Genomic DNA, 24,806 nt, shown 5'->3' with positions numbered 1-24,806 from the left:
ATCACAGCGCGTCCTTGCAGCAGCCAATGGGAGAGCAGTAAAAGGGGGGCTGCTGCCTAAGGCTCCAGGGGCCGGAAGTGGGGGTAGCCTGTCGCTTACTGGTAGCGCGATTGGAGGCGGGGCCTTGAAGGGGCACAGGTCTTTACAGCCACTTCCGGTGACGACCAGTCTTGGGGATACTGATCAAATAGATCCCCGGTGGCACCTCGGTTGAGCCATTTCCCGTTTCGGTTTCGTCGCGGTCATCCCGTCCCAAAGGCAGAAAGGGAGAAAAGACTCCACACAGGCTAAGAGAGGAAGGAGGGCTGGGCCTGAGGCTCTGTCTCGGTCTTCGGCTAGCGGCGGGAGGGTTTTCCCTCTTCTGCGTCTTGAGGGGTTCCCTTCGACCCTCACTTTTCATCGGCAAACCAGCCGTCCCGTCCTTCATGACCTGCATGGTGCTGTCAGGTGAGAGTTAAAGATCTCTCACCTGAGAGATAGGAAATCTGGATCTGAGACTGCCACTAGCTAGCTGCCACTTCTCGACTGTAAAGGGAGAGGGGAACAGCTAGCTCTTCGCTCCTCCCTCTCCTAGGGAGCTAGAGCAGACAGCAGGGCGGAGGGTGGCCGCTGGAGGGCGCCGTGGCCCCGCGATATCACTAACCCGACAGAAATGGAGGACAGTTGATTTAGATTTTCAACCAATAGCTTCAGTTCGGGAGTGGTCCTGAATGCTATAAAACAAGGCTCCGGGGCAAAAATGTCTTAATATGTCTGTTTATAGAACATTGGAACTTTTTACTACAGTTAGTAAATTCCAGGAAAACAAGACCCTTGCCTGTGTTTACTGCTTTAACTCCAGGGTCTAGAACGGTATGCGTAACCTGACAGATGCTTAATAAAAATTTCTTAAATGAATACTGAACTCTTCCAGGACAATGACTACTTTATTCATTCTCAACACTTATTATACAGTGTTTGGTAATTACAGAGATTTCAACATTTGTCCAATGCTCTATCATAGGCTTCCTAGAATGCAGAGCTTAATTCTGCATATCCCTTTCTCCAATCAGGGGAAATAGAAAGGCAGGAGGCTGCATCAAGTTAATATCATGTTTTCCTAAGGGCAGATATCAGATCCAAAACTTCCGTAGAGTTGAATGTACTGTATGTGGGAAAGATGAAGAGAGGCTCAGGCCCCAGATAATAGAGGCAGGAGACATATGGTCGGTAAAATGGAGTGGCCAGGCTGAAATCTAGCAAGGACTGAACTGTCATGGGAGGGGAAATTTTCTCCACTCCCCCTTCCCTACTAAACACCATAAACCAGCACCCTCTTCCAGGAGCCTTTCAAAACAGGGACCTAAGATCTTCTTGATCTCCAGGAGGTAGTAAAGATACAGACAGCAACACAAGAAGCCACCTATAGATTTGTTAAACTTTATTTCCTCTGAGTCTCTGGGGAGGCAGCAGGGATGTAAGGCGAATTGGCAGTAGCTTCAAGGGCCTGAGCAGAGCTGGTGGTGGGAGGGGCCGGCATGGGCAGGATGAAGAGGAAGAAGTTTAAATATCCAGGGCTGAAAGCCAGCTAATGGGTCTCCTTTATCTGTCTTTGGATTTTGTGCAGCATCTCCTGCATTCGCCGCAGCTGGAATAGGCATATGCATCAAAATGGGGCCTTTTAGAGTCCTATAGTGTTGGGGAAGTGCCCCCAAGCTCTAATCCCTTGGTAGGAGGGGGCCTTCGTAGCCCCCGGGGTGTGATGGAGACCCTGGGTAGAACCTAAGACCCAGCTCAAGACCTAGATATCCACCAGAGCCAGGGATCTTCCTCTTCTCAAACCAAGAGATACTGAGATTTATGATCAAGCAGGGACCTCCCAGGCTGTCAGCCCCTACCACGCCATACTGCTCTCACCTCCTCATCTTTCTCTCGGATCAGCCTCTCAGTTTCTGGATCTGTCCCTGCTGGGACAGCAGGGATGGGGAAGTCAGTACCACTCTCTCGAGTCAGTTTGCTGAGGGGAAGGGGAAAGGGGGGTTGGTAAGGCTAGGGGGACCCCGACACCTGCTTGGATTGAGCCCTGGGCCTGTAGAAGAACAAAGGAAGGGCTCGGTCTCATCCAAGGCTGTGCTTGGCATCCCGCCCCTGCCAGCTCTATTCTGGCTTTAGCCATACTTGCGATTCCGTTCCTTCACCACCAGGCGGGTCATGCTCTGGATGCACTGTGCCCGGTAGTTCTCATAATGTGTCTCCCGCGTCACATCCTTCAAGTCCTGCATGTGAGTACGCACCAGCATTGTCCTCAGCTTCACAAAATCGCAGTGCCCTGGGTTTTCCACTGCATAGCAAGGCTAGGGGTCAGCCAGGGCCATGAGGAGGGGAGAGCCACCAAGGACAAGGAGGCACCCCAGTCACAAGCTCAGTGCTTTACCTTCCACGATGCCCCAGGGGTAGAGACGGCCCCGAACTCGCCGCCCTCTGGCCTCTACCACAGTGTTGCTGCCAATTACAGCAAATGGGATGCTTTCCTGGAAGAAGTTAGGGGTGTCTGTCAACATCCCACATTCTCACCTTTTCCTCTCCACCTATATCTTTATCTTCTCTGCTTCAGTCTAGGAAACCATGGTTCTCTCCCACCGCAGAATCCCACCCTTATATAGAGCTCTACTTTTTTCTTCTGCCTAGAAGAAACGAGATGGGAAAGGGGTACCCTGGGATGGCCCCACCTTTAGGGCTTGGTCTTGTAATTTGAAGTCCTCATCCTCATCAGAGTCACAGTCTGGGAACTGGTAGACCTTGATTCCAAAGAGCTCTATCTCCTCCCGGATCTGGCAAACACACGAGGGGCCCACAGTTCTGGGGACCCCATCCTTTCCAGAAGCCCACCTGCTCCCCTCCCCTCACCAGCTTCCCTCACTTTGCGTTTCTTGCGCTCCACTTCAAGAGGTGTCAGTGTGTCCGCCTTAGCCAAGATAGGCACGATGTTGACCCGCTGATGCAGGGCCTTCATGAATTCAACATCCAATGGCCGGAGCCTGGGGAACAGGAATCTGTGACCACCTGCTAGTGGCAGCCCTGCCCCTGGTGCTCTCAACCTGTTCCCTTGGCGGCACCCGGTGGTGTCAGGAGCCTCAGGCTCAGACCATACCCGTGGCCAAAGGGCGAGATGAAGTACAGGCAGCAGTGCACCCTGTTGTCTTGGATGTTCTTGCGGTTCAGGCCACTCTCATCTCGAAAATACTGCTCAAACTGCTGGTCGATGTATTCTGCCACAGGCTTCCAACTGGGGCAGGGACAGACAAGCACAGAAACTGTGGGAATGGGGGCTGCCCAGTGAGTTCTGGGACCACAGAGTGGCCCCCACTCTGAGCAGCATTTTCAAGACTTTGTTATTCCCCAGCTTGCTTCACTACTTCTTCAAGGAGGTACCTGGTTGGGACAGGGGTGCATCTCACATGTCCTGATGGGAAACCAGACTAAGCACACGGAGTTCAATAAATACTAGTCTGATGAAAGGAAGAGAGCCCAGGTGACCAAACAAAGCAATAAGAATAGCAAGGTGCCTGCAGGTGAACACCAACTGGGAGAAGCCAAGTGGCCCTAAGTCAGGTTCAAAGTCCAGCCTCAGAGCCTGTGTTCATGTGGTTCCACCCTCTCCTCTTCCTTTCCAAACCCACTCCATCCTTCAAGGCCATATCCAAGAACCATCTCTTCCACCAAGGCTCCTTTTACTACACCAATGCATACTGCTCTCTCCTTCTCTTCACCACACAGTGAGACAGATAGCTAGCTAGCTAGCTGGACAGACAGGCAGGCAGACAGGCAGGCAGGCAGGAAAACAGAGGTTCTTGTATATCATATATATAATTTCACTGTGTGGTAAAGAGAAGGGGAGAATATATATGAATATATATATATATTTTTTTTTCAAGTCTTTTGCTCTTCTGTTTTCTAGTTGAATCCTCACGGATAAGTGCCCTGATAGGTGGACATTCTGAGCATCACCACACTCATCATGAGGAAACTAAATCGAGAACATCTAAGAGACTTAATCCAGATCATTTGACTAGCAAATTCTCTACCCATCCGAGTCCCTGGCTTTCTGACTCCCAGCTTAGTGTGTTTATCACTACGTTATCTGACCCATTTACTAACTTGTTACTTGATTAACACACCTTAGAGAACTATTGCTCCCCATTCTCCTGCCCCAACTGCTATTAGATTGTAACCCTCTTAGGGACAAGGATCATTTATACTTGTTCTGCATCCTTTAAAATGTCCAGCACAGGCTTACACCTAGTATATGCCCAATAAATTCCTGCTGGTTGACTAAATGAATATATGTGGAGGAGCACTGTAAACTGTGCAGTGCCAGGTAAGTGGGTTATTATAATTATGGAAGGTAAGAGGAGCAAAGTAGATTGACTGAAGAAGAGGGTAATACAGTAGGAACCTGGTGCTTGTTGGAGCTAGAGTTTCAGGGCAAGCCCAGTCTGCTGAGACATAAAGCAGGAAGGGTGATGGTGACATGGATGCCACCTCAATTCATCAGGAATATTTATGGAGACCTTGTACCATGTGCTAGCACAGTGCTATGGCAAGAATGTAAGAAATGGCCTTTCCCTCAAGGCTTAGACTGTGAAACTGAAGATGAACCAGTGTGCTGAGCCGAAAGTCACATGTTGTAATGATAAAGCATGTGATGGGGGTTGTTCAAAGCACAGAAAGATCTGTAAGGGTCTGATTAGTCTGTGAGGCAATTATCCAGGGTCAGCTGCATAGGTGTGCGACCTGTGCAGTCACACGCAGGGCCTCGCACTCAGAAGGGCCCATGCTTGGTTTGTTTCTCTGCTGTGGGTATCTTGAAATAATTTTGAACAAAGGGCCCCACATTTTTATTTTGCGCTGATCCTGCAATTATGTTAAAATTCATGAGCGTAAAGTAATCAGCCTTTGTAGTTTTCAATGCACATTCACATGCATCGTTCTGGGTGATTTTCAGATCAACTGGGTGAGGCAGTAAGGGTCAGTATTTTTCAATTGAAGAAACAGGAATGTAGTCATTTGCTCAAGATCATGCAGTTACCAAATGCTGAATCGAGATCTGAACTCAGTCTAGGGGTCTTAGCACCACCCTGCCTAACTTCTTCATCAAAGGCACCACCTCTTCTCCTGTCTTTAATCCATTCGTCTCCTCATCTACTCATTTAGGTCTGACCATTATCTAAGCATCCCTCCAGTTCCTAAAAAAAAGCCAGGGATAATAGAGGGGTGTAGCAAAGCCACCTTTGCTTTGGCAGGTAGCCTAGAGGGTGTTGGAGTTTAAGCGAAGTTCCACCCACTTTTCCCTCTGCTTCTCCTTTCTCCCTTTCACTCCTCCCTCCAAACACTCTCGCTCCTGTAATAAAATGTTTGTGGCACCTAAAATGTTGCTGGTGAAAGAAAAGGAAGGAGGGTGACATTTATTAGGCACCTATATATGTCAGGCCCTATGTTACATGTTTTCACATGCTTGCTTTTTTGAGGCTCTTCTTTCTTATCTTATGCCCTCATCCCCATTATAGAATTACAGGGCAGAATCAGAAGGAACATTAGAGATCATCTATTCTAATCTTTTCCTTCTCACTTTGCAGAGGAGACAGCTGTCCAATAAGGGGCAGTGGCATTCTCAAGGTCACAAACCTCTTCCTCCTGACAATTTTGGACATGTCTGTGCCCATGTGTGCACCCAGTTTTATGTATGGAATGGGTGGTAGATGGGGGTGGGCAGCTGAAATTGTGCTTGGTCAGACATACCACTCTGTGTTGTTGACTGCATCCCCAAAACCTGGCGTGTCCACAATGGTGAGCCGCAGTCTCACACCCTTCTCTTCTATGTCCACTGCATGTTTAGTGATCTCCACAGTTTGCATGATCCGCTCTGGAGAAGAGGGAAACTGAGGCCAGGGCAAAGGGAAGGACCTGCCCAGTCAGGACAAACAGCCTACCCCAACCAGCTTGGCTGCCCAGACGGCCTCATCCACACTGCCCCCCTTCCCATCCCGGGGCTGCCTGGGGGCCTGTTCTCTGGGAACCAGCAAGGAGCACATTTCCCAACACAGGAAATGCCGGTGGCTGTTGGCTCTGGCCCCAGCCTCTCTGCTGCTCCCGGATCTTTTCTTGGATTCCTGGAATCCTTTGGGGGTCAGAGACTCACTCAAAGGGCAGGATTCTGGTTCCTGCCCTGCCTCGGCACCCAAATCTTTAGGGAGCTGGCTGGTGGGCTGCCAGGCAAGTTAAGTCTATAGAGAGTTGCTGTCAGTCTCTCTAGAAGCCATGGTTTCCTGCATGCCGGGTCGGCCCCATCCCCCAGCCTCTGGAGCAAGTTTGATTTCCAAAGTCAGGTTCACCTGCCTGTCTTCAGGTTCCCCTCCTTTCCTTACCTTCAGCACTGAGGAGTTTCCGGTCCCGGTACAGATCAGTGAGGAAGAGACTATTGACAAGAGTGGATTTCCCCAGGCCAGACTCTCCTGACAGGGGAGAGAGGACAGAAGCACCAAATCAGAAGACAAGATCTATAGCCAAGAGGCAACCCCACTAGACTAAGGAGTGAGGAGAACTGCTTTCTTATCTAATTGAGCAAACCAGAGCATTTTAGAGTTGGAAGGAAACAGAGAGAACAGCTTATCCAGACTGCTCATTTGAATGAGGCCCAGAGAGGCTAAGAAATTGCCCAAGGTCACACAGAAAAAGGCAAATACAAGAAACCTATTGGTAAGTGTTCTTTGCACACATTACCCACCCTGCACCCCCCACCCCGTAACATACTTTTGGGCCACCCATGGCTCCTGGCTATTCTGCAAAAAGGGACAACCACTTGCTACCTTCTCCTTCCCTACCCATACCCCCTCCCCCAACACAGACCATCCCCACCTGAAAAACCCCCAGCCTGGCCCAACCCTGACCCTGCTCTACCTGCTACCATGAGGGTAAAGTCAAAGCCTTTCTTCACGGACTTCCGGTGAACTTGATTGGGGAGGGTGGCAAAGCCCACATACTCCTTGTCATCCTGTGTACAAGAAGGCACAGTACATCAGGGCAAGAGGCAGGAAGGGCCCCAGGACCCTAAACCAGCCTTCTCCCTCCCTCCTAGGTCTTTGCTCAGCCTTAGAGGAGCAGTGCCAGACTCTTCTGAGGCCCCGTCTGGACCACCAGCACGTGGGGCTGGGTTCCTGCCCCTACTGATACTGCTATCAATTTTCAGTGCACCTGGGGTCTGACACCACAGAGCTGGGGCCCCACAGGACAGAGAGAAGCACCAGCCCAAGATGCATGAACGTGTGTGCATACACAGACACAAATGTGCACATCCACACGCATACATTCAGACTCTCTCTGCTCCCTCCCTGGGTATTCCTCACTGAAAGGCAAGGGCAGAGTTGGAGGCTCTACCTCGGAGGAGTCATAGGGATCAAGCTTGCCCCATGGGCTGCGGGGCCGGGCTGAGGGGCTGAGAGGGGCTGATGCGGAGCAGTACTGCTGGCTGTCAGAGGGCTGGGGCCACGAGGGGGTTCTGAACTCCAAGTCATCCTCGTAGAGCTCTGGTGCCTGGGGCCTTGGCTCCGAAACTTGGGGCCTGGACACCCTGGTTTTGGCCTCTGGTTGGTGGTAGCTCTCGTTTCCTGGGAAATCCTTCACGAACTTGTTCAGTTCTGTATCATCTGTGTCCTCCAGGAAGCGCTTGATCTGGGGGTTTGGGGTGAGGTGGGGTAGGTGGCAGGGAAGGGAAGAATGAAGGAAGGAGACAGGAGAAGGTGAGAAAGAGAGGAAAGCGCCTGTGGTTAGAAGGGAAAGAAACTGCACTAGCAGCCAAGCCAGAGGAAGTGCTCACCGCCCCTCCCCTCACCTGTCACACACAGGTCCAAGATGTCAGGAAAGGCCCCAGGGTCCAGTCCTGAGGGTCTCAACAGGGTGCTATTGAGGCTTCCCTTCCTGGGGGTCTGGCCAAGTCAGAGACCAGGGCTGCACCAAAGGCCAGAAAGTCAGACTGAATAAGGGGGCGCAGGGAGAGGCATTAATGCTGAGAGGAGAATGTGGCTCAGGATTCAAGGAGTGCGCAGAGTCAGAAAGAGGGAAGTAGGCAAGGGAGAAGAGAGAAGCCAACTCCAGGTAAATCAAGAACCAGCAGGGGGCTCCATGCTTCCTGTCACTGAAGGTCAGCGAGCTCTGGGACTGAGGTTCAGACTCTTCTGGGAATGCTCACTGCTCAGAGCTCATACAGCTGACCTGAGCCCCCTCCCATATTCTAGATGCTGAGCCACACCAGAGCCTGAGGCTGGGCCTCAGGGGAGAAGGGTAAACCTGCCAGCGGATGCTGAAAGTGGGTGGAGGGGACCTGGGAGAGACCAGGTGAGGTAGACTGGGAAGACACTGGGCCTCCAGAGCTGTTGACAGCCCCTAACTATGAGAGAAGCACCCCACAGATGCCCCATGTTTCCTATGCCTGGAGCTGGGCTTTAGCAGTGCAGGAGGGGACTCTGGCTTCAACTGTGAACCACAGGAGTGGTAGTTAGAGGATGCTGGCTCCTCTGCAGAGGCCTGTTTCACCCCATCTCCAGCTCGGAAAGGAGGCCACTCCCCTCATTCTCACCCTCAGCTGGGCTCGGCTCTCAACCCTAAAGCTTCCTCTTTCCTTTGGGGACGATCCCCCTGTGGAGTGCCTGGCAGTGCTGGGCTCAGCTCTGCCTCACAATACCCATGTGCCACCCCCCAGACAATGGACAAGGGCCGGCTTCAGAGACTGACTCACCCTCTGGGGATTGGCCAAGCCAGTGGGGGCTATCCCGGACCACTGTGGAGTCCCAGCCAGAGTGGGGGGAGATAAGATGGCCACAGTCTTCCCGTGGGTCCCCGTTTTACAAAGGGAAGAACTGAAAGAGGTGGACATGCACACTGCCAAGTTTATGCCAAAGAGAAGCGGTTGAGGTAGGAAGGTTAGAAGGCAAATTCCCTCAGAGCTACTTCCAGGCTGTCACCTCTCAAGTCCCCACACCTGCTTATAGCCATACCCTCTAGGACTTGCCTGGACAGGGACAGAAAAAGAGGCCCTTTAGCCTGAAATTGGAACCAGCATGTAGGGGGGACTCAGTGACCAGAAGAGGCTGCCCTGACCTACCTAACAGGCATTTCTCATCCATTTGTGGGGTGCAGTGGGGTAACCATATACCCCAGTTTATGTTTGCTATCTAAGCATGATTAATTGTACCCCTTTTCATTCTCAAGTGTCCCAGCTTGGATGATTAATTATATGGAAATAGAGAAGGGATGGGACATAGGGGCAGCAGGTCTTGTTTTCTGGCAGCTAAGGAGTCTGGGGAATTCCAGGAAATCCTGACCCTCTATATGAGCCGGCAGTGGCCCAGCAATTGGTCTGGGGGTCAGGCTAAGGATGGGAGAGGACAGTGCTCCACATGGTTTCCCCAGGGGTACTGAGCAGAGGAGCAGCAGGAAAGGCACTGATGGAGACCCTTACCCCACAGCCTTTCAGCAGAGCCACCAGGAACCCAGCACCACTCTCCCTGCCAGCCCTGCCTGCTCATCAGCATGAAGAGATAGAGGGGCCCACAGGGGCTCTAGACAAGAAGTCAGGACACCAGGGTCCTCACCTCCTGTCTATCCTTCCCTGCCCCAGCTCTGCCAGTGACCAAATCATTTTCTAACTCTGAGCCCCAATCCCAGTCAAGACAGGGGGAAGACAGGTCAGGCCCACCCATCTCCCAAAGTAGCACCTTACCCCAGTTTCAGTCCTGTCCTCAGGGACAGAACTGCCTTGCCATCCCAGTGAACGGTCCATGTCCCACGCTTCAGACGCCCGGTTGGCAAGCTCTATGTCTAATTTTATCTCCCAGGCAAGTTCCTCACACACAGAACCAGCCTGGTCTTGATGCTCTTGTTGTGATCTGGAGTCCTGGCTTGCTCCTTTCCCTTTCTATTTGACCTCCCTGTCTCTGTCAGGGGCCAAAAAAGCCTGTGGAATGTCCTTCCCCACCCCCTCCTCCCCCCTTCCCTTGGCTCCCACCCTCCAAGGACAGCTCAGCTGCAGCAGGATCACTGGGTTTCTCTGCAGTTCCCTCCTCTCTGATTGGCTACCCCATGATGCCTGCCCACCCCGGTGGGCACAGCACCAGCCTCCCAAGTTTGCAGCACAGGCTCTTGATCCACTTGGCCTCTCTTGTTAACCCCCAAGGACACGGAAGCCTGTCAGAGGGTTGTGAGCTGTCCCCAAGGTGTCTCGGCCCATCAGTACATGGGGCCAGCACTCAGGAAACTCCTCTCCCAAAGGATTCCGATCTCTTTTGCCTTAACTTTAAGCAGTGCTAAAGTAGGGTGGGATGTCCTATATCCCTAGGCATAGGTTTTCATGGAAGCAGATCCAGTTTTCCTTCCAAGTGTCCCTTTGTGTTCTCAGAGAACCCCACTGTCTTCAGAAATTTGTCCCCTGGATTTCCCTGCAGAAAGCCCCAGCCACAGAGGTACCCAAGGATACCTGACCTCCGACTCATGGGTTCTTGTATCATTTCCATTGCCCCATCACTTTCCAGAGGGTCAGTGGGGGAGCTGGTGGTACTTGGTTTCTAAGGGACATAAGTTCAGGCCAACAGGAGACTGGCATCCCAGAGGCTTCAGAGTGGCCAATTAGGTGAGACACAAATTGAGAGGCCTGGCTGGGAGTGTGCAGATAGAGCACCTGACTAGCAGTCAGAAGGCAGTTGTTTCTGGTTTGGCCAGAAACATCCTTTGTGATTCTGAGTAGTGTTTTTAATTTCAAGGCCTTAATGTCCAATTGTGAATGGCCCTTCCTTGCCTCCCAGGAAGGCTGGGGAGAGAAAGCACTCCCAGATGACAGATACCTCATATTGCTTTGAACCTGAGGAGAGGAGGTGCATCTCAAGTCACAGGATGGTTATTAATGTTAGCCTGTCATTCTTTCTGCATGCAAATTAAACACGCCTGGGACTCCTGGGCTGAGGAGCTCTCCCCTCTGATTTCCAAAGCAGCTGAGACACTGATCTCCTGCCACAGAGACCCTCACAGAGGAGTCTGGCTTGACATGAACCGGTCAACCTAAGGACTGGGCTGGCTTCAAAGGCTGAGGACTCTGGTGGTGGTGGGGTGTCTTTAATTAGAGAGGAACAGGATGGACTTAGCCAAGATGAAAGCACCAAGACCTCAGCTGAACTGAACTTAGTGTGTGGCAGCAAAAGCCCCTCTTGGCCCCTGCTGAACTTGGCACTGGAGACAATCAATGCACCCCCCGCTCTCCAGCTTCCATCCCTGGAACATTCAATCTGTCCATCTCCACGGGGGGAAAAGGATAGACACAGGGATAAAGACAGGAACGACTTGGCCTCTCCCAGGAACCCCTCTTTGGAGAAGGTCACAGGGCCACCAAGACTTCCTGGCCAAGACTTGGGCCTCAGCCTGGACACAGCTTGAGAGACAAGAGCCCAAAAGGTTGGCCTTTCCAGACCCAGAAACTTCTAATTCTATGGGGCCCAGGGAGCGCCCTCCTGGAGGCTGCCCACACTAACATCCTGCCCCACAGGCTGGTCACGAATCTCTTCCCACTATAAACAGCCTGTGCCTCCCAGTGCAGAGGGCAAAGGCTGGGGGTCTTCCAGATTAGGAGGAGAAGCTGGCACGGGGCCTGAAGGCCCTGACATCCGGCATAGCATGTTTGTGGCAGGCTCTAGCAATGGTGGCAGGGCAAGAGCTGGAACCTTTACAGCCAAACGTTAAAACTTCCTACCTGGGGGCCTCCAGGGAGGTTGGCTGGGGTTACTGTTTCTCTTCCCACTACAGGCAGGTGGCAGGCATGAGTTCCCCTCACCCCCACCACTGCAGAGGGACCTGGTTTGGGAGGATGGTGGTGTAGGATGCAGCAGGCGGAAGCTCCCCCATGGTTCCTGTCTTGGAGGCAGAGGGATATAGCTGACCCCACCGAGTAGAATGGTGGGCTGGGCTTCCCTCTCTCAGGGGTCCCTGGGCAGAGGGCGCTGTAGGAAGGACCTAGGAGCTGCCCCTTACCGGGTTGTGGGAAGGAGGGCCCAAGCGTCTCACCATCCCTCTTGAGGAGGCAGGACTGTTTGTGGGCCTCTTCTGTGTGTTTTCCAAAGGAAGTTGGTGCTGGCCCGAGCCCAGGGTGGGTGGATGAGACAGCGCATCACCAGGTAACAGATGACCCAAACAAGGGCGGGGACCCTCAACTCCGCTCATCGCTGACGCGCCCTCCCCTGCACAACAAGCGCTTATCGGCCAGCACCCCCCAATCCCCAGCATCAATGCGCCCCTTCGTCCAAGAACACGGCAGCATCCTGGGGGTCGGGACCCGCTCCGTAGCTGCTCAGATCAGAGAGAGAAACTTGGGAACAGCGAAGGAGCATTGCTCGCCTTTGCCCGCTGCAGGCGACAGTGCCTCCCGCCCTGCACAGCTAGGGCTGCAGCGCTGCAGGTCCCCGCGAGCCTCTTGGGAGCTGCAGGCCCTGCGCGCCCTGGCCCTACCCCGCACCCCCTCTCCCCCGCCTTACCATGGCTGCAGCCCGGGCAGGGCCGGCTCTGCCTGGACAGCGCCCGAGGGACCCGCAGCCGGAGCTGCGCGCGGACCTCGCAGCACCGCCGGCCCCGCCCGCCGCCACCGCCGAGTGAGGACTGGCCGGGGGCGGGGCCCAGCGGCGGGGGCGGGGCTAACCAGCCACAGGGCGGGGTCTGCACCTCCAAGGCGGGGGTAAGGAGGTCAGGGTGAGTGCTTGGCAGGGGGCAGCCGGCCTGGGAGCAAGTCTTGACGCGATGCTCGGAGCCACAGGGTGCAGACAGATGCTCAGGACAGGGCTACACTATTGCCTGGTTTCCCTTAGCCCCTAAAGAGTAGCCTCTTTAGACAGCGCATCACCATGGGGCCTTGAACCAGTCCCCTAAGGAAAAAGAAAGGGCCCACCTGGCATCTTCAGGAGATACCTTTGGAAGGAGAGGGAGTTTGCCCCACAAGATGGAAAGAAACCATTAGCTGTCCTCTAGAGTTCGCAAGGGGGCAAATGAACCTGACTGATGTCCAAGTTACTGATTGTCCAAACCCCGCTCCACATCTCCTAAGGTGAAATGGCAGACATTCTCCACCTCCACTCAAGCTATGAAAAATAGACAGGCAGTTCCCTTTGAGCAGAGCTCTAGATTAAAGATTAAAGAGGATTTGCTGCATAAATTATCCAGGGATCATCAGCTGAAAAAGTGGAAAGGAAAGGTTGAGTGGCCTTTCTGAGGCAGTGGAGCCTTGCCTGGGGCTGAAGAAAGTGGGGAGGGACTCTGTAGAGAGAGGCCAGCCCAGGCATGCCCCAGGCCATGCTGGGCAAACAGGTGAGATACTATGGGGACAGATGCCCCAGCAGCTTTAGAGGCATTAGAGGCTCAGAAGGGTCAGCAGCAGTCAGGAAGAAGATGCTTAGGGGGTGGGGGAGTTGGTGGGGATTTTCTAAGCTAATACAGGCCTGAGCTGGTCAGGCTTCTGTGGAAGTTTCCAGAAGCATGCCCCTACCTGACCACCCAAGAATCCTCCCTCAGGGCAGGCTAACTGGCCTGAATACACTTTGGATAAAACTGAGGCACAGAGGCATGGCCCTTTCTATTAGTAGAAGTGCCAGAGGCGTGCCTACCCTATTTCAGTCTGATCTGTGACCCTGTGTTCATGGTTGAGATCAGCTAAAATTAACCAGAGGGATGGAGGGAGGAGAGCTTGGGTAGGTAGGTGAGATTAGGCTTAGAAAACCCAGGACTGCTATTGGGGATGTTACTGGATGTTTTGCATTGGTGGGCTGGAGGATGGAAGGGGTGTTGATGCTTAAAAAAAAAATCAGTTCATGAGGAGAACTGACCTCACTTCACCTCTCTGGGCCTCAGCTTCAACACCAGAAAATGAAAAGATTAAACTAGGCTAAGAGTCAGCAGCTTGGCTTCAATGAGAGGGAAACTGAAGGTAGAGAAAGTCTCCCAGAAAAAGCCTGGGGTAGATCAGATCTGAAGCTGTACACAGGAAAACAAAGACATAAAAGAGTTTCTTCAGAGAGAAACCAATGACTTAGAAGTCTGCAGAAGCAGCAGCAACTGCTGCCATCAGACCCAGATGTCAAACTTGGGCTACATAAAGTTCTGCTGTTGGGAACTAGCTGGAGGCCACTAGTACCCACGCACACACTCATAAGAATACATCTTGGGTGTGTGGCCCGGGCTTGGGGTGCTGGGCCCAGGGAGAAAGCCTATGTCAGTGAAAGATCCCATCACAAAGCCTTGTTTTTTATGACTGTAACAACCTTCCTACTGCAGTTCCAGCTGCAGTCCAAGTGTGGACACAGGCCCATCTCAGAAGACTTCACAGCTAGCTCATCTTCAGCTGTGGCTAGAATCCCAGCTCTGCTCTGTCACCTGCTGCCCAGGCCCAACAGAGTCCTGTGTGTCCTGAGGCACACGTTTGCCAGCTTGCTTTGAGGGAAGTAAGGCCCCAAGAGAGGCCTGGGAACATAGAACTCGTCTCTAAGCCAAGAATCTTGGGATCTTGATGGGCAGTCCCTTTGTAATCAATGCTCCACAGGGCTAGCATGAGGCATGCTGGGTGAAATAAAACTTGAAGATAGACTTTGAGCCACTCTACTTGTACAAACCCCACAGGCTAATCCTGCAGCATCAGGGGTCTCTGAGAGAATATGGCTTGGGCATAAGTCTCCATGTCAGCTTTGGTGATTATTGCACTGCCAGAAAGTCCCTTTCCTCCCTGGGCCTCTTTCTCTGGTTGAAAGAGAGAACTAGACTCCCCCAACTCCAGCTCTCACATTATTTGTTAGTACAGGTAGTCTGACATCCGGTCAGAAACAGGGCCAAAATATAGCTGCTCCTGTCACTGCCACTGAGCATTCTTCTCTACCTCCAGCCATCAGGTGGCCTGGCCAACATTGCCTCAGTGCCTCTTGGAGCTCTGGTTCTTCTTGAAATTCAACATTTCATCAGGCACGGGTGTCTTCAACGAGAGCACAATTTCCCAGGCACTGCTCGGGTGGGGTTTTTGAGCCAAAGGTCTAGGGAGTAGGCACATAGCTTGGCACAGAGGGTGACTCTTCTGGGAAACTCAGACCAGCAACCACAGCTCCAGCCTGCTGTCCTGGCATCCCTTGACATGCTCTGGAAAACCTCCTGGCCCTCTCCACTGGATCTTTCCTGCCTACCCATCAGAAAAGGTTGTGTGGTACAGAGCTAAACAAGCATGCTACACTTGGGCCAAACCAGGGCTCAGGTTCAAAGCCAAGATTAGAGTGATTACCATAAGAAATCAAGATTTCAGATCTGCATGATGAGCAAAGGCCACTTTTGTTTCTCAGTAGCAGAGTTTCCCTTAAGTAGTGTAAGAACTAATTCTATCTCCCTTCCCCCAGAGGTGATGAGTCACTGAAGACATAGTCAGAGAGCCCTGGTGGGGCCAAAAGGCTATCATTGTGTTGTGTCTTTCAAGGAAACCTGAGCCAGTCTGTCCAACAAGGTCTGTGTAGAGGCAAGAAACCAAAATATCCTCCCCCTACTGCTCCTCAGTGTCCCATGGTCCTGGGGCAGGTGTGAGATGTGGGTGGCAAGATCAGGGAGCACTGTGTTTCCTGGCACCTGCTGAATGGCTGCAGTTCCGGAGCTAGAAGGATGCTAGAAGCCAGCCAGAGGGCCCTTCCAACACCCTCTGCAGCAGGGCAGGGCACAGCAGCTCAGGGATGGAAGGGACTTACGTACTTCCCAATGCTGCTACCTACTGGAGTCTGACTCCCTTCAAGGGCCCCCCTGACCTTCTAGCCTCTGCTTAAATATCTCCTATGGCCAAAAACTCACTGACTCTAACAATTACCCTTCCATCTTTGGGCAGTGAGTTACCAAGGTCATTACATTGAGCTGAAATTTATCTCCCCCTTGCCTTTACTCTCTAAGAGCCTCCATGCCAGAGCTTTGCTCACTCATTTCACCGGACTTTATTTTGTTCGGTATACAGATGGGCCACATCCTTTCAAATGACCCATCTGTATACTTTTCTCTCTCAAATTAGCCACAAGCCCCTCGAGGACAGGGAGTATGTCTTCTATTTTAACCTCTCTTAACTTCAGTTCAGCAAACATGTGATGTGGCGTCTGCCTGGATGAGTGACTGGGCCTCTGCCCCCAGGAGATGTCTGGTCAATATGGATTGATTGAAAGAATTCATTGATTGGTTTTCCACTCTGGTTTTGGAACACAGACAAGCCTTAAGGCTCTGGGTTTCACTGACCCATAACCTGCCCTTCATTCTGGATGCTTACCAGCTCATATCTCCCTCCGAGCATCATAGTTCACATGCAAAGACACAGATGTTACCCACCCCAAAACCTTTCCCTTCACCATTCTCGATCCCTAAAGGTGCTGCTGAAATATTGAGAAGCTATTTTCTAGGAAGCTATAACTGCAGAAGGGCTTCTATACCACATCTCAATCCCTGGGGCAGGATGTCCCCTCAATTGCTCCCAGTTTTGAGAGCCAGCTCTGAGTCTATGATTTTTTTTTTCCATCAGATTGGGAGAAAAAAGTCCACCTTATGGGAGTGCTGTGAAGGTTCACTAAGGTAATACACTTAGTATGGTATAATCACACTAAGGTCTTGGTTTCAGACTTACTGAGCCAAATTCCCCAAAACAGCCACTGTGGAGACTCCTGCCAAAATGAATGGCAGCTATTATCTCAGGTTAGAGGAAAATTATCAACACCAAACCAGCAACTGTCAACTGTGACTATTTCAAATGCCTTAGGCATTTGTGTGTGTAATGGGTATAGAGCAATGGGAGAAGAGTCTTAGACCAAATGACCATGCTGCCGCCAACTGCGGAGTCAGCCTCTTCAGCTAGACACTACTCCATCCCAGAAAACAGGTCTTGGTTTCAGACTTACTGAGCCAAATTCCCCAAAACAGCCACTGTGGAGACTCCTGGAGCCAGGGAAACGACTTTGGCTGGCCTAGTCTTCCCACCTACAGGGTCAAAGTCTGAGTGTTTCAGGAACTGCCTCACATTCTGTCCCTCTCCTCCAGGCCTTCATTCAACCCCCAATGTGCAGCTGTCTCATGATCCTTCTCTCATGGCAGCTGGGCCAAAGGCAGCTGAGCAGAGAAGGGTGAAGGGACATCGTCATTTCTGTCACTCAAGACAGCCTTCCTCTGGCTGAGCAGCTGTCAGGGTAGCTTCTGTGTTACAGATTTGCTTCCTCACTCAAGTATGCACTCTGCCCTCTGTAGCCAAGCTCTCTAATCTACCCAGGCCCATTGTTTCTCCTCTTACTTGAAAAACCCACCATTTCAAACATCGCCACACTACTCTGACAGAAAGACATAATGCTGGAGATGGATTCCAGGCAGAGAAGAAAGTAGCTTTGAAAATACACCAGGAAGTCCAAAATGAATGTGGCAGATTCTTCCCTAAGTGAGATCATTCTGGGCAGAACAAAGAACTAAGGGATTCTGGCCTCAGTTTTGCCATCAAGCCTGAGAAGGAAGCATAGCATTTTCTTGCCCCCATTTTACAGGCAAAGGGAGCAATCCGCCCAGGTCTCACAATGAAGGCAGGATATCATCCCTCTGGCCTGTGCTTCCAGTGGTCTTGATAAGGCATACGGCACCCCGGCCCATCCTAGGGTGAACAATTGTTCTGGTTTGCCCAGGACTAAGGGAGTTCCCAGATCACAGGACTTTCAATGCTAAAACCAGGAAAGTCCTGGGAAAACCTTGATTGAGTTGGTCAACCTAGCCTGTCCCCAAAATAGCAAGTCTGGGCCAGAGGTCACCAGCCTGTTCTGGACTTGGCTGCTCATGGTATCTGGAAATGAACAAGGTACCCTCTGACAGGAAAAGAAGCTATCTAGTGAGGGGTCAAACTGCTATGAACAGCTTCCCAAGGTGCCCTGCTCCATTTTCAGCAGCTCTGTTCCACCCCTTCAACAATGCTCTTTCCTCTCAACTATAAGCCTCTGTACAAAGCAAGAGAAAATGAGGGGAGTGTGAAAGACGGTTCCAGGTTCTTTTCTGACGGCCCATATCCTAGGAGTCTATTAATATCCCTATGAATGCAGAGCCTCCCTACATTCCTCCTAGGCTCTGGAGGTTTCTTTGTCAAGGAAATCTACCTAAGCAAATCATCCCGTGGCCCAGGAGCCAACAGGAGACTGGCCATACCATTCCCCAGAGGCCAAATGACATGTCACCCTAAAGTTACCGAAGTCTGCCTTAGGTATCACTGAGACAGCCTCCTCTGGTTCCTGGCCTGCTTTCCAGAGTTGGTTTCTTGCATAATTGATAAGATATAGCAGGCAGTAAAACACTGTGTCCACTAACAGCCTAAGAAGTCACATCCAAGGGCAAGTAGGGTGGGTACCTTGGGGACACAGGATCTTGGGGCCAGGTCATCCCCATCCCATGATGGGCATTGCAGCTCCTCCCATCAAGAGCTGTTTTATTCCATAGAATTCCCCAGGGCTGTGTGAGAAGACAGCCCCTCTGACCCCATAGGGCACCCCCAGGACCTTCCTGTTGAACTTCTGATAGTTCTGATACCAAAACAAAACAAAACAAAACAAAAAAACCCATTAGGAATGTGTGCCTCCATCCAGCATAACCTCCTCTGCAGAGAATCCAGCCCCTAATGATCCAATCTAAGGATGAGAAGCATCTGTCTACCCAACTCCTTAGACAAAAGGATCTTGAGGAGCCACTTGGGAGGAGACTGATGGAGAGATAGGCTGAATTGGGCTCCATCCCAAACTGCAGACCCAGGACAGCTTGTAAAGCCCAACAGCAAACATGCTGCGGTCCACAAGCCAGGCACTGTGGCTCAGCCACCAGAGAATTCCTGCTGGGAGTGGAATCTGGAACAGATTCTACAGTCAACCATTCTCAGACCAGAGGAACCAGAAGCCTTGAACACCGGCACCATGGTCTCTATCTGGGACTGCCAGTGGGCCCTGCAGCCTAGGGAAAGCCTAGCTCTCTTACTCTGTGAGGACAGTACCTAGCCCACCTCCATGCTACACCACTTCCAGAGAGCCAAGAAAGACCGGCGGGCCCAGCTGCAGGCAAGTCTTGTCTTCCCAGCTTCTGGGGAGCAGCTCTGCTACTGAACAGGGCTGGAGAGCTGCAATTATCGAGACAGGATAAGAGCTATTTTGGGAAGGAGCTGTCCTGCTGCCAAGGCGTTTGACTTCCTAAACTAAAACAAGATGCACAAAGGAGTGAGGATGGGGAAGAATAGGGAGGAACTTGCTCAGTCAAAAACATCATATCCTGAGATAGGGGAAATACTAACCCCTTCCCAAAGGTAGAGATTTGCATCAAGGGGTGAGCAAGAGGCTAGCTGTTAAGATACTCCCCTGGCTTTGAGAAGGGAGTAACCTGACCTCACCAAATCCCTTGTTGACTCCCTCTTTCCTAAGACCCTCCAAGAGTACTCATTCAGTCTGTTGCATTTATTTGGACTTTTGCGCACAGACTATTTCATATTGTTATTTAAATGTTTCCTGTCTGTGTCTTATCTCCCCATCCAGATGGTAAATTTCTAAAGGCCAAAGAATGTTTGTGCTGTGAGGCTTCAATGCTTTCTCCAATGTGCCTAGCAGAGTGCTAGGCATCTGAACAAAAATTATTTATGGAAGGGGGAGGAGGAAGGAAGGAAGGGAGAACAGAGGAGGAGGGAGAGAAGGATTTACTGTCTTGCATGGAGATAATCTTTAAAAGTAGTTGTTCCCACCCACAGCTGAGCTCCGGGCACGGGGCTGGATAAGCCATAGCAGAGAGGGTGGTAGCCACATTTCTGGCACCTCCCCTGCAGCTGTTCCATTATCTGAGCTGAGGCTGTCCTGCCAACTCCCCAATCTGTTTTCCATCTATAGTCAACTGTCCATCCTAGGCTATCCCATAGATGGGACCCATTAGAGGTCATGCTGGGCTTGGGGCAAGAAAGAGATATGGCAAGAGACAGAATGGAGGCAAGAAGAGCCTGGACTACCTTATCAAACATGAGCCAAGAAGAACTAAAGTGCTATGGAAACAACGCACTGCCTGTGAAATCAGGACACTGCCAAATTCAGGACAGAGGGCTGCTGCAAGCAGAGTTCGCCTTGTGGCTTTCCAAGGTGAGGACTCAAATAGTGTAACCCAGAAAAGCGTCCCCTTTCTGGAGTGCCCTAGGCTGGAAAGGAGAGAGCCAAGGGGGGACCAATCCAACCTATGGCTTCCCAGGCAGCCTTCCCACATAGCACTTGGCCAGATTCATCACTTGCCCCCTTCAGAGAGATGCAGTCCCATAAGTGCAAAGCTTAGCAAATGGAACACAGGCTAGATTTCAGCCAGCACTTGCCCTGCCAGGTGCCTTTGTGCAGTGAACACCCTGCCCAAGGAGAGGGAGAAGCTCTGTCTCCCACCACACTGGCTTTCATCAGAGGGTAAGACAGGGACTGGGATAAGGGGGAGCACAGGAAGACTGGAAGTAACTTCCCAGGGGCATTCTTACCTCCTCATCTGTCATAATGCAGAAGCAAAAGCCGGGCATTCCCAGTAGGTAGCAAATGGATTTCAGACAGTGCCAACAGGAGGGGAAAAAGAGAATTTTATTAAAGCTGTCCAGTAGACTTGGTCATAACCTGGCCCAAAACCCTTCCTAGAGAAGTGGCCCAAATGATAACAGCTAGCATTTACTGAGTGCTCGCTGTTGTCAGGCACCATGCTAAGTGCTTTACATGTAATAGCCTGGGCAGTCCTCACAAGAACCCTAAAAGGAAGCCATTGTTCTCATTAACAGATAAACTAATGATTAGAGAGGTAAATATATATATTTACCCAAGGTCACAGTTAGATATAGTGGACACAGGGCTCAAACCCAATAACATAACTCCAGAATCAACATTCTGCTAAACCTCTATCCTACAAAGCTTTGCTCTTTCTGAAGGGCACAGCTGCCCTTTTCTGCTGTTTTGCTATCACTCAAAGGGCTCATGCTTGTTGGGACTTGATTGCATTCCCAGGGCTTTCTCTTCCCTAGCAACTTCCTCATCCAGAGCCCTGGTCTCCCTCATGCTCACAGGGCTGGAGCATATTTTAAGTCACAACTCTTGAAGCAGGAACTCCTTGCCACTATAATTCACTGTGTAAGGGCTAATCCTCACCTCCCCTCCCACCACCGAGGCCAAGAGTACAAAGGGAGTCAAGGGGTCACCAGGGCCTGAGAAGACCTCTCTTAAAGATTCTAGAGTTGGCTGCAGGTCTCACTGATGGCCTCGAGGCAGAGGCCCAGACATCCTTGGGATTTTGCTGGGCAGCAGCCAACAAGTACCTCCCAGGTCCTGGAATGAGGGTGTGAGAAGGGTCTGAGGAACCAGAGAGACACGTGAGACCCCTCAGCCTAAATTAGTGTGGAGTCAACTCTGAGTAAGACTATGAAGCAGGTAATTTGTTTTGGTGGGGTTTGTTTGTTTGTTTGTTTTATCACATAATAGGTAAGACCAGCTAAGCTGAAAGGCCACAGGCTTAAATTGTTCTCCATTCCAGAAATAACTAATTCTCATTAAAAGGAGACTCTAGAAAATGAAAAAAGGTTCCAAGTCCGAAAGGAATAACTTATGGAATTTTAAGCAAGATGAGAATTTCCTCTGCCCCTTCAAGTCAAAACCCCAGCATGTACCATGTCCTAATAGACCTAGCTCGGTAGATACATTGAGGCCACCCTCCCAGCTGTCCTCCTGCCTCCCATCCCCCACAATGGACACACAAAAGGGAAAAGCACAGACCTTTTAGCCACCAGATGACACGATTGTACATTTCCTCAGAGACATCTGAAAATAAGAGATGGTTGCTTTTTTTCTCTGTGGGATGCATACCTCCTTCCCACCACTACTTAACATCTCCCTTTCTAGCTCTCTTCTCCACACTCGAAAGTACTCTCAGCCCTTGATCCTCTCCAAGAAGCTCCTCCAGCCTAGGACTAAATGCCACATTTCCACTCTCCTCCTTTTCTTCCACCCTCTTTCTGTGCCAGTTAATGCTTTTCCCCTCTTGGAAATCTTAAGTCCCAGCTCTTATGTACCCCACCTCCACCACTTTGTTGCTGGAATATTTACCTGAAGACCTTAGTCTCTTTACTAGCCTTTACTAGCCCTCATCTCAGCTCAGTTTTTCACGTCCACTCTCGGGATGCAGCTTCCCCACCCTGCAAACCACTCTCTACTACCTTCCATTGAAAGGTTAAGCAGCGTTGCCTGGAAGAGTCAATGCCTGACGCCGACCCAAGCATCATCATCGATGTCATTAACTTGGAGCTCAGAGAAGCTGGCGGGGAAGGAATGGAGCAATGGGCTCAAAGATGGGTCTAGCTTTAGCACTGGCAGGAGGGCAGCTCTGAGGCCCAGAATGAAGAAAAGGCCTTTCCTGCTCACCCCAACATCCCACCTCACTAAACCGGGGCAGCACCTGGGCAGGCTGCTTCTTCACATACCCAAGAAGAAAGCACTAAACCTTTGAATGGGTTGTTTGGAGGTGTATTTGGGGGCTTGTGGCACTTTCCTCAATGGTGCCTGGCTCGGAGGCTCTTTTAGTGATGGTGGTGGTGATGGTGATGGTGCTGTTGGTGGTGATGGTGATGGTGCTGCTGGTGGTGATGGACTTGCCTTCTCTCTCTGGAACATCACATCCTCATAGAAAAGGCTTGAGTCCATTTCAAAACAGGACAATGAAGGGTCTAGGGGAGGAGGGGACTTAGGTTCGAAATCAGGTGTTGTCGGCCGGCTTTGGGGCATTTCAATTTCAGGATTGAGTAAGGCCCACCATGAGGACTCAGGCCCGTACCTAGGTAAGGACCGAGGGGGTAAGGGCCGAGGGGTCAGTTCCAGTTTCTCACGGATGGAGGGCTTTCGGGAGGGTTCTGGATACCTGTGTATAGGTCCTGGGGACATGTAGACACTTTCTAAGGGCCTTGGGGTGTGCTGCTTATAGATGGGTTCTGGTGTGGCAGACATGGAAAGTTTGCGGCGGCTCTCATACGCCGCTCGAGATGTCATGCGATGAGGTGACTGTACTGGATGTACCCCTGGGGAGATGGTGACCCTGCGGCCGACCTCGCTGTCTCCACGCATTGAGGACTTCACATTGGACTCCGCTTCTGGTAAGACTTTTGGGGAGGGCTTGATTTCAGCGTAGGCAGAATACTTGAGGATAGACTCAGGGTCTGAGCGCACGGGAACTCGGTGTCCACCATCCAAATCTTTAAGCACAGGGGGCCTGGGGGATGATTCCACGTTTACATTCCTATGCAACGCCTTGGGTTCTGCATAAATTGAGCTGCGACGACTCATTTCAGACTCTTGGCCAGGGATCTTTTTCTGGGCTGTCCGAGAGTCTGCACAGATGCGGCTACTGCCATGTTCTGGGCTAGAGGGTCTCCTTGAAGATCTGATCTCAGCAGAAGTCACACCCTTGCGAATGGGCTCAGTTTGGACTGCTTCATCCTTTGGGCAAACCATAGTCTTACGGGGAACTCTGACCCCTTGTGGGTACTGGACCTTGGAGGGTGGGTCTTCTTCTTGTAAGATTTGTATGTTATTCTTCTGGTCTACAAAACTCAATCGGCGAGAGGATTTGGTATCTGGGGTTAATGAGTAACGATTACTGATGTCACGCCCCGACTTGCTCTCACGCCCCCTTCGTGGTGATTCCTCTCTGGAAGGACTAACATTCCGCTGCATCTGGACAACGTTGGAAGCTGATGTCTGACTTTGCTGGATCTTTCGCTGAAGAGAAGAATGGCGGTATGCTTCTGATTTTGACCGCTCAGTTCGAGGGATCGGTCCTCCAGAGAAGCCAGGTCCTAACTGGAGGGTGAGAGATTGAGAATAGTATGATGATGAAGAGGGAATGGTGGGATTCCCAGCTTCTGGTCTTTGATGCATAGAAGGGCTTTTAGAAACTGCAACACTTCGCTGGATTGAGGCAGGATTGTACCCGTGTCCCCGCTGAGGGGATGTGTTAGTAGTCTCAGCCCCTTTCAGTCCTGAAGCCGCTACCTTGGACCCAGTTTTATTCATCTTGACTGTTTGATAGATGCTGCCCCTCTGGGTAGATCCCATTTTCACCAGCTTTCTTGTATGCAAGGTCCTAATGAAGCCTGAATATTTACCCTCAGTTTTAAAAGCTGCTGTTCTTGCACTCCCACAAAGTGGCTGTTGTTCTGAGTATCTCAAATAGTTCCCTTAGCTACCTGCCTGGTGATGTCATAAAGGAAGGAGCTTCCTATTAAACATCCTGCCATAGAGACATAATTCTTCAGAGAATCTCAAGCAGTAACTGCAAGGAAACTGTGGATTTGTCTTTGGAGTTGACACCACCCAGGCTTTGGCCAAGTTCTTAGCAGAACCAGGATTTCCTGCTATACAGGGAAGCCTCCAGATCCTTCCTTACTCTCCCCAGATTTTTGGGATTCTCAGAGACTCATCCAGAGAAGGCATCAGCCTAAATGTCCTAAGGAAAGGCTAGTCAAATCAATTATGCTGTGTTTGCCCATCTTTATAGGGTGCAAGGCATAAATTTGTCCCAATTTGGTTGGGAACAGCACCGAATACGAGTCAAGAAAGAGAGTTCCAGCCTTTTCCAGGTTTCACAGATGGTCTAGTTGATCCTGGGGTAAAAATCTGGGTTGCTGAAATCATAAATTCTCATATTCTTGGCCTAGGAATGAGTGTAGGATTATAGAAGGAATTGGGAATTAGTTA

The 24,806-nt window shown here is 51.1% G+C and overlaps 2 protein-coding genes across 7 annotated transcripts; both read right to left on the bottom strand.

Moving 5' to 3' along the window:
- Positions 1-1,396: 1,396 nt before the first annotated feature.
- Positions 1,397-12,676, bottom strand: SEPT4 (septin 4). Of its 6 annotated transcripts, none has more exons than XM_023520373.1 (12): positions 12,549-12,676; positions 7,414-7,707; positions 6,937-7,030; positions 6,405-6,491; positions 5,779-5,902; positions 3,131-3,265; positions 2,900-3,017; positions 2,709-2,810; positions 2,414-2,510; positions 2,158-2,320; positions 1,897-1,996; positions 1,397-1,627 (listed from the first exon to the last, which is right to left on the bottom strand). In XM_023520373.1, the coding sequence occupies exons 1-12, from the start codon at positions 12,549-12,551 to the stop codon at positions 1,568-1,570; spliced, it is 1,377 nt and encodes a 458-aa protein (XP_023376141.1). In that variant the 5' UTR covers positions 12,552-12,676; the 3' UTR covers positions 1,397-1,567. The 6 variants fall into 6 exon arrangements, with proteins under 6 accessions (XP_023376141.1, XP_011373378.1, XP_023376143.1 ...); XM_011375076.2 differs by lacking the exon at positions 12,549-12,676 and adding an exon at positions 9,755-11,312; XM_023520375.1 differs by having other exon boundaries at positions 1,406-1,627; positions 1,897-1,946.
- Positions 12,677-19,192: 6,516 nt separating this feature from the next.
- On the bottom strand, positions 19,193-24,164 carry CUNH17orf47 (chromosome unknown C17orf47 homolog). Its single transcript, XM_011375113.2, has 4 exons — positions 22,538-24,164; positions 21,804-21,878; positions 20,561-20,568; positions 19,193-19,261 (listed from the first exon to the last, which is right to left on the bottom strand). The coding sequence occupies exons 1-4, from the start codon at positions 24,162-24,164 to the stop codon at positions 19,193-19,195; spliced, it is 1,779 nt and encodes a 592-aa protein (XP_011373415.2).
- Positions 24,165-24,806: the final 642 nt, after the last annotated feature.

Source organism: Pteropus vampyrus, unplaced genomic scaffold (genome assembly GCF_000151845.1).
Source record: "Pteropus vampyrus isolate Shadow unplaced genomic scaffold, Pvam_2.0 Scaffold261, whole genome shotgun sequence".
NCBI lineage: Eukaryota > Metazoa > Chordata > Mammalia > Chiroptera > Pteropodidae > Pteropus > Pteropus vampyrus.
Note: the sequence above shows the minus strand (reverse complement) of the source record. Positions and strands in the feature narration are given on the sequence as shown.

Bases quoted from the DNA above. Each gene is read 5' to 3' on its own strand.
- CUNH17orf47 (XM_011375113.2), bottom strand. From the start codon at position 24,164: ATGGGATCTACCCAGAGGGGCAGCATCTATCAAACAGTCAAGATGAAT. The intron at 21,879-22,537 runs GTATGTGAAGAA...TCTTATTTTCAG, and splicing joins GTTTAGTGCTTTCTTCTTGG to ATGTCTCTGAGGAAATGTAC.
- SEPT4 (XM_011375076.2), bottom strand. From the start codon at position 9,814: ATGGACCGTTCACTGGGATGGCAAGGCAGTTCTGTCCCTGAGGACAGG. The intron at 6,492-6,936 runs GTAGAGCAGGGT...CTCCCCTGTCAG, and splicing joins CTTTACCCTCATGGTAGCAG to GAGAGTCTGGCCTGGGGAAA. The intron at 2,811-2,899 runs GTGAGGGAAGCT...TGTGTTTGCCAG, and splicing joins TGGAGCGCAAGAAACGCAAA to ATCCGGGAGGAGATAGAGCT.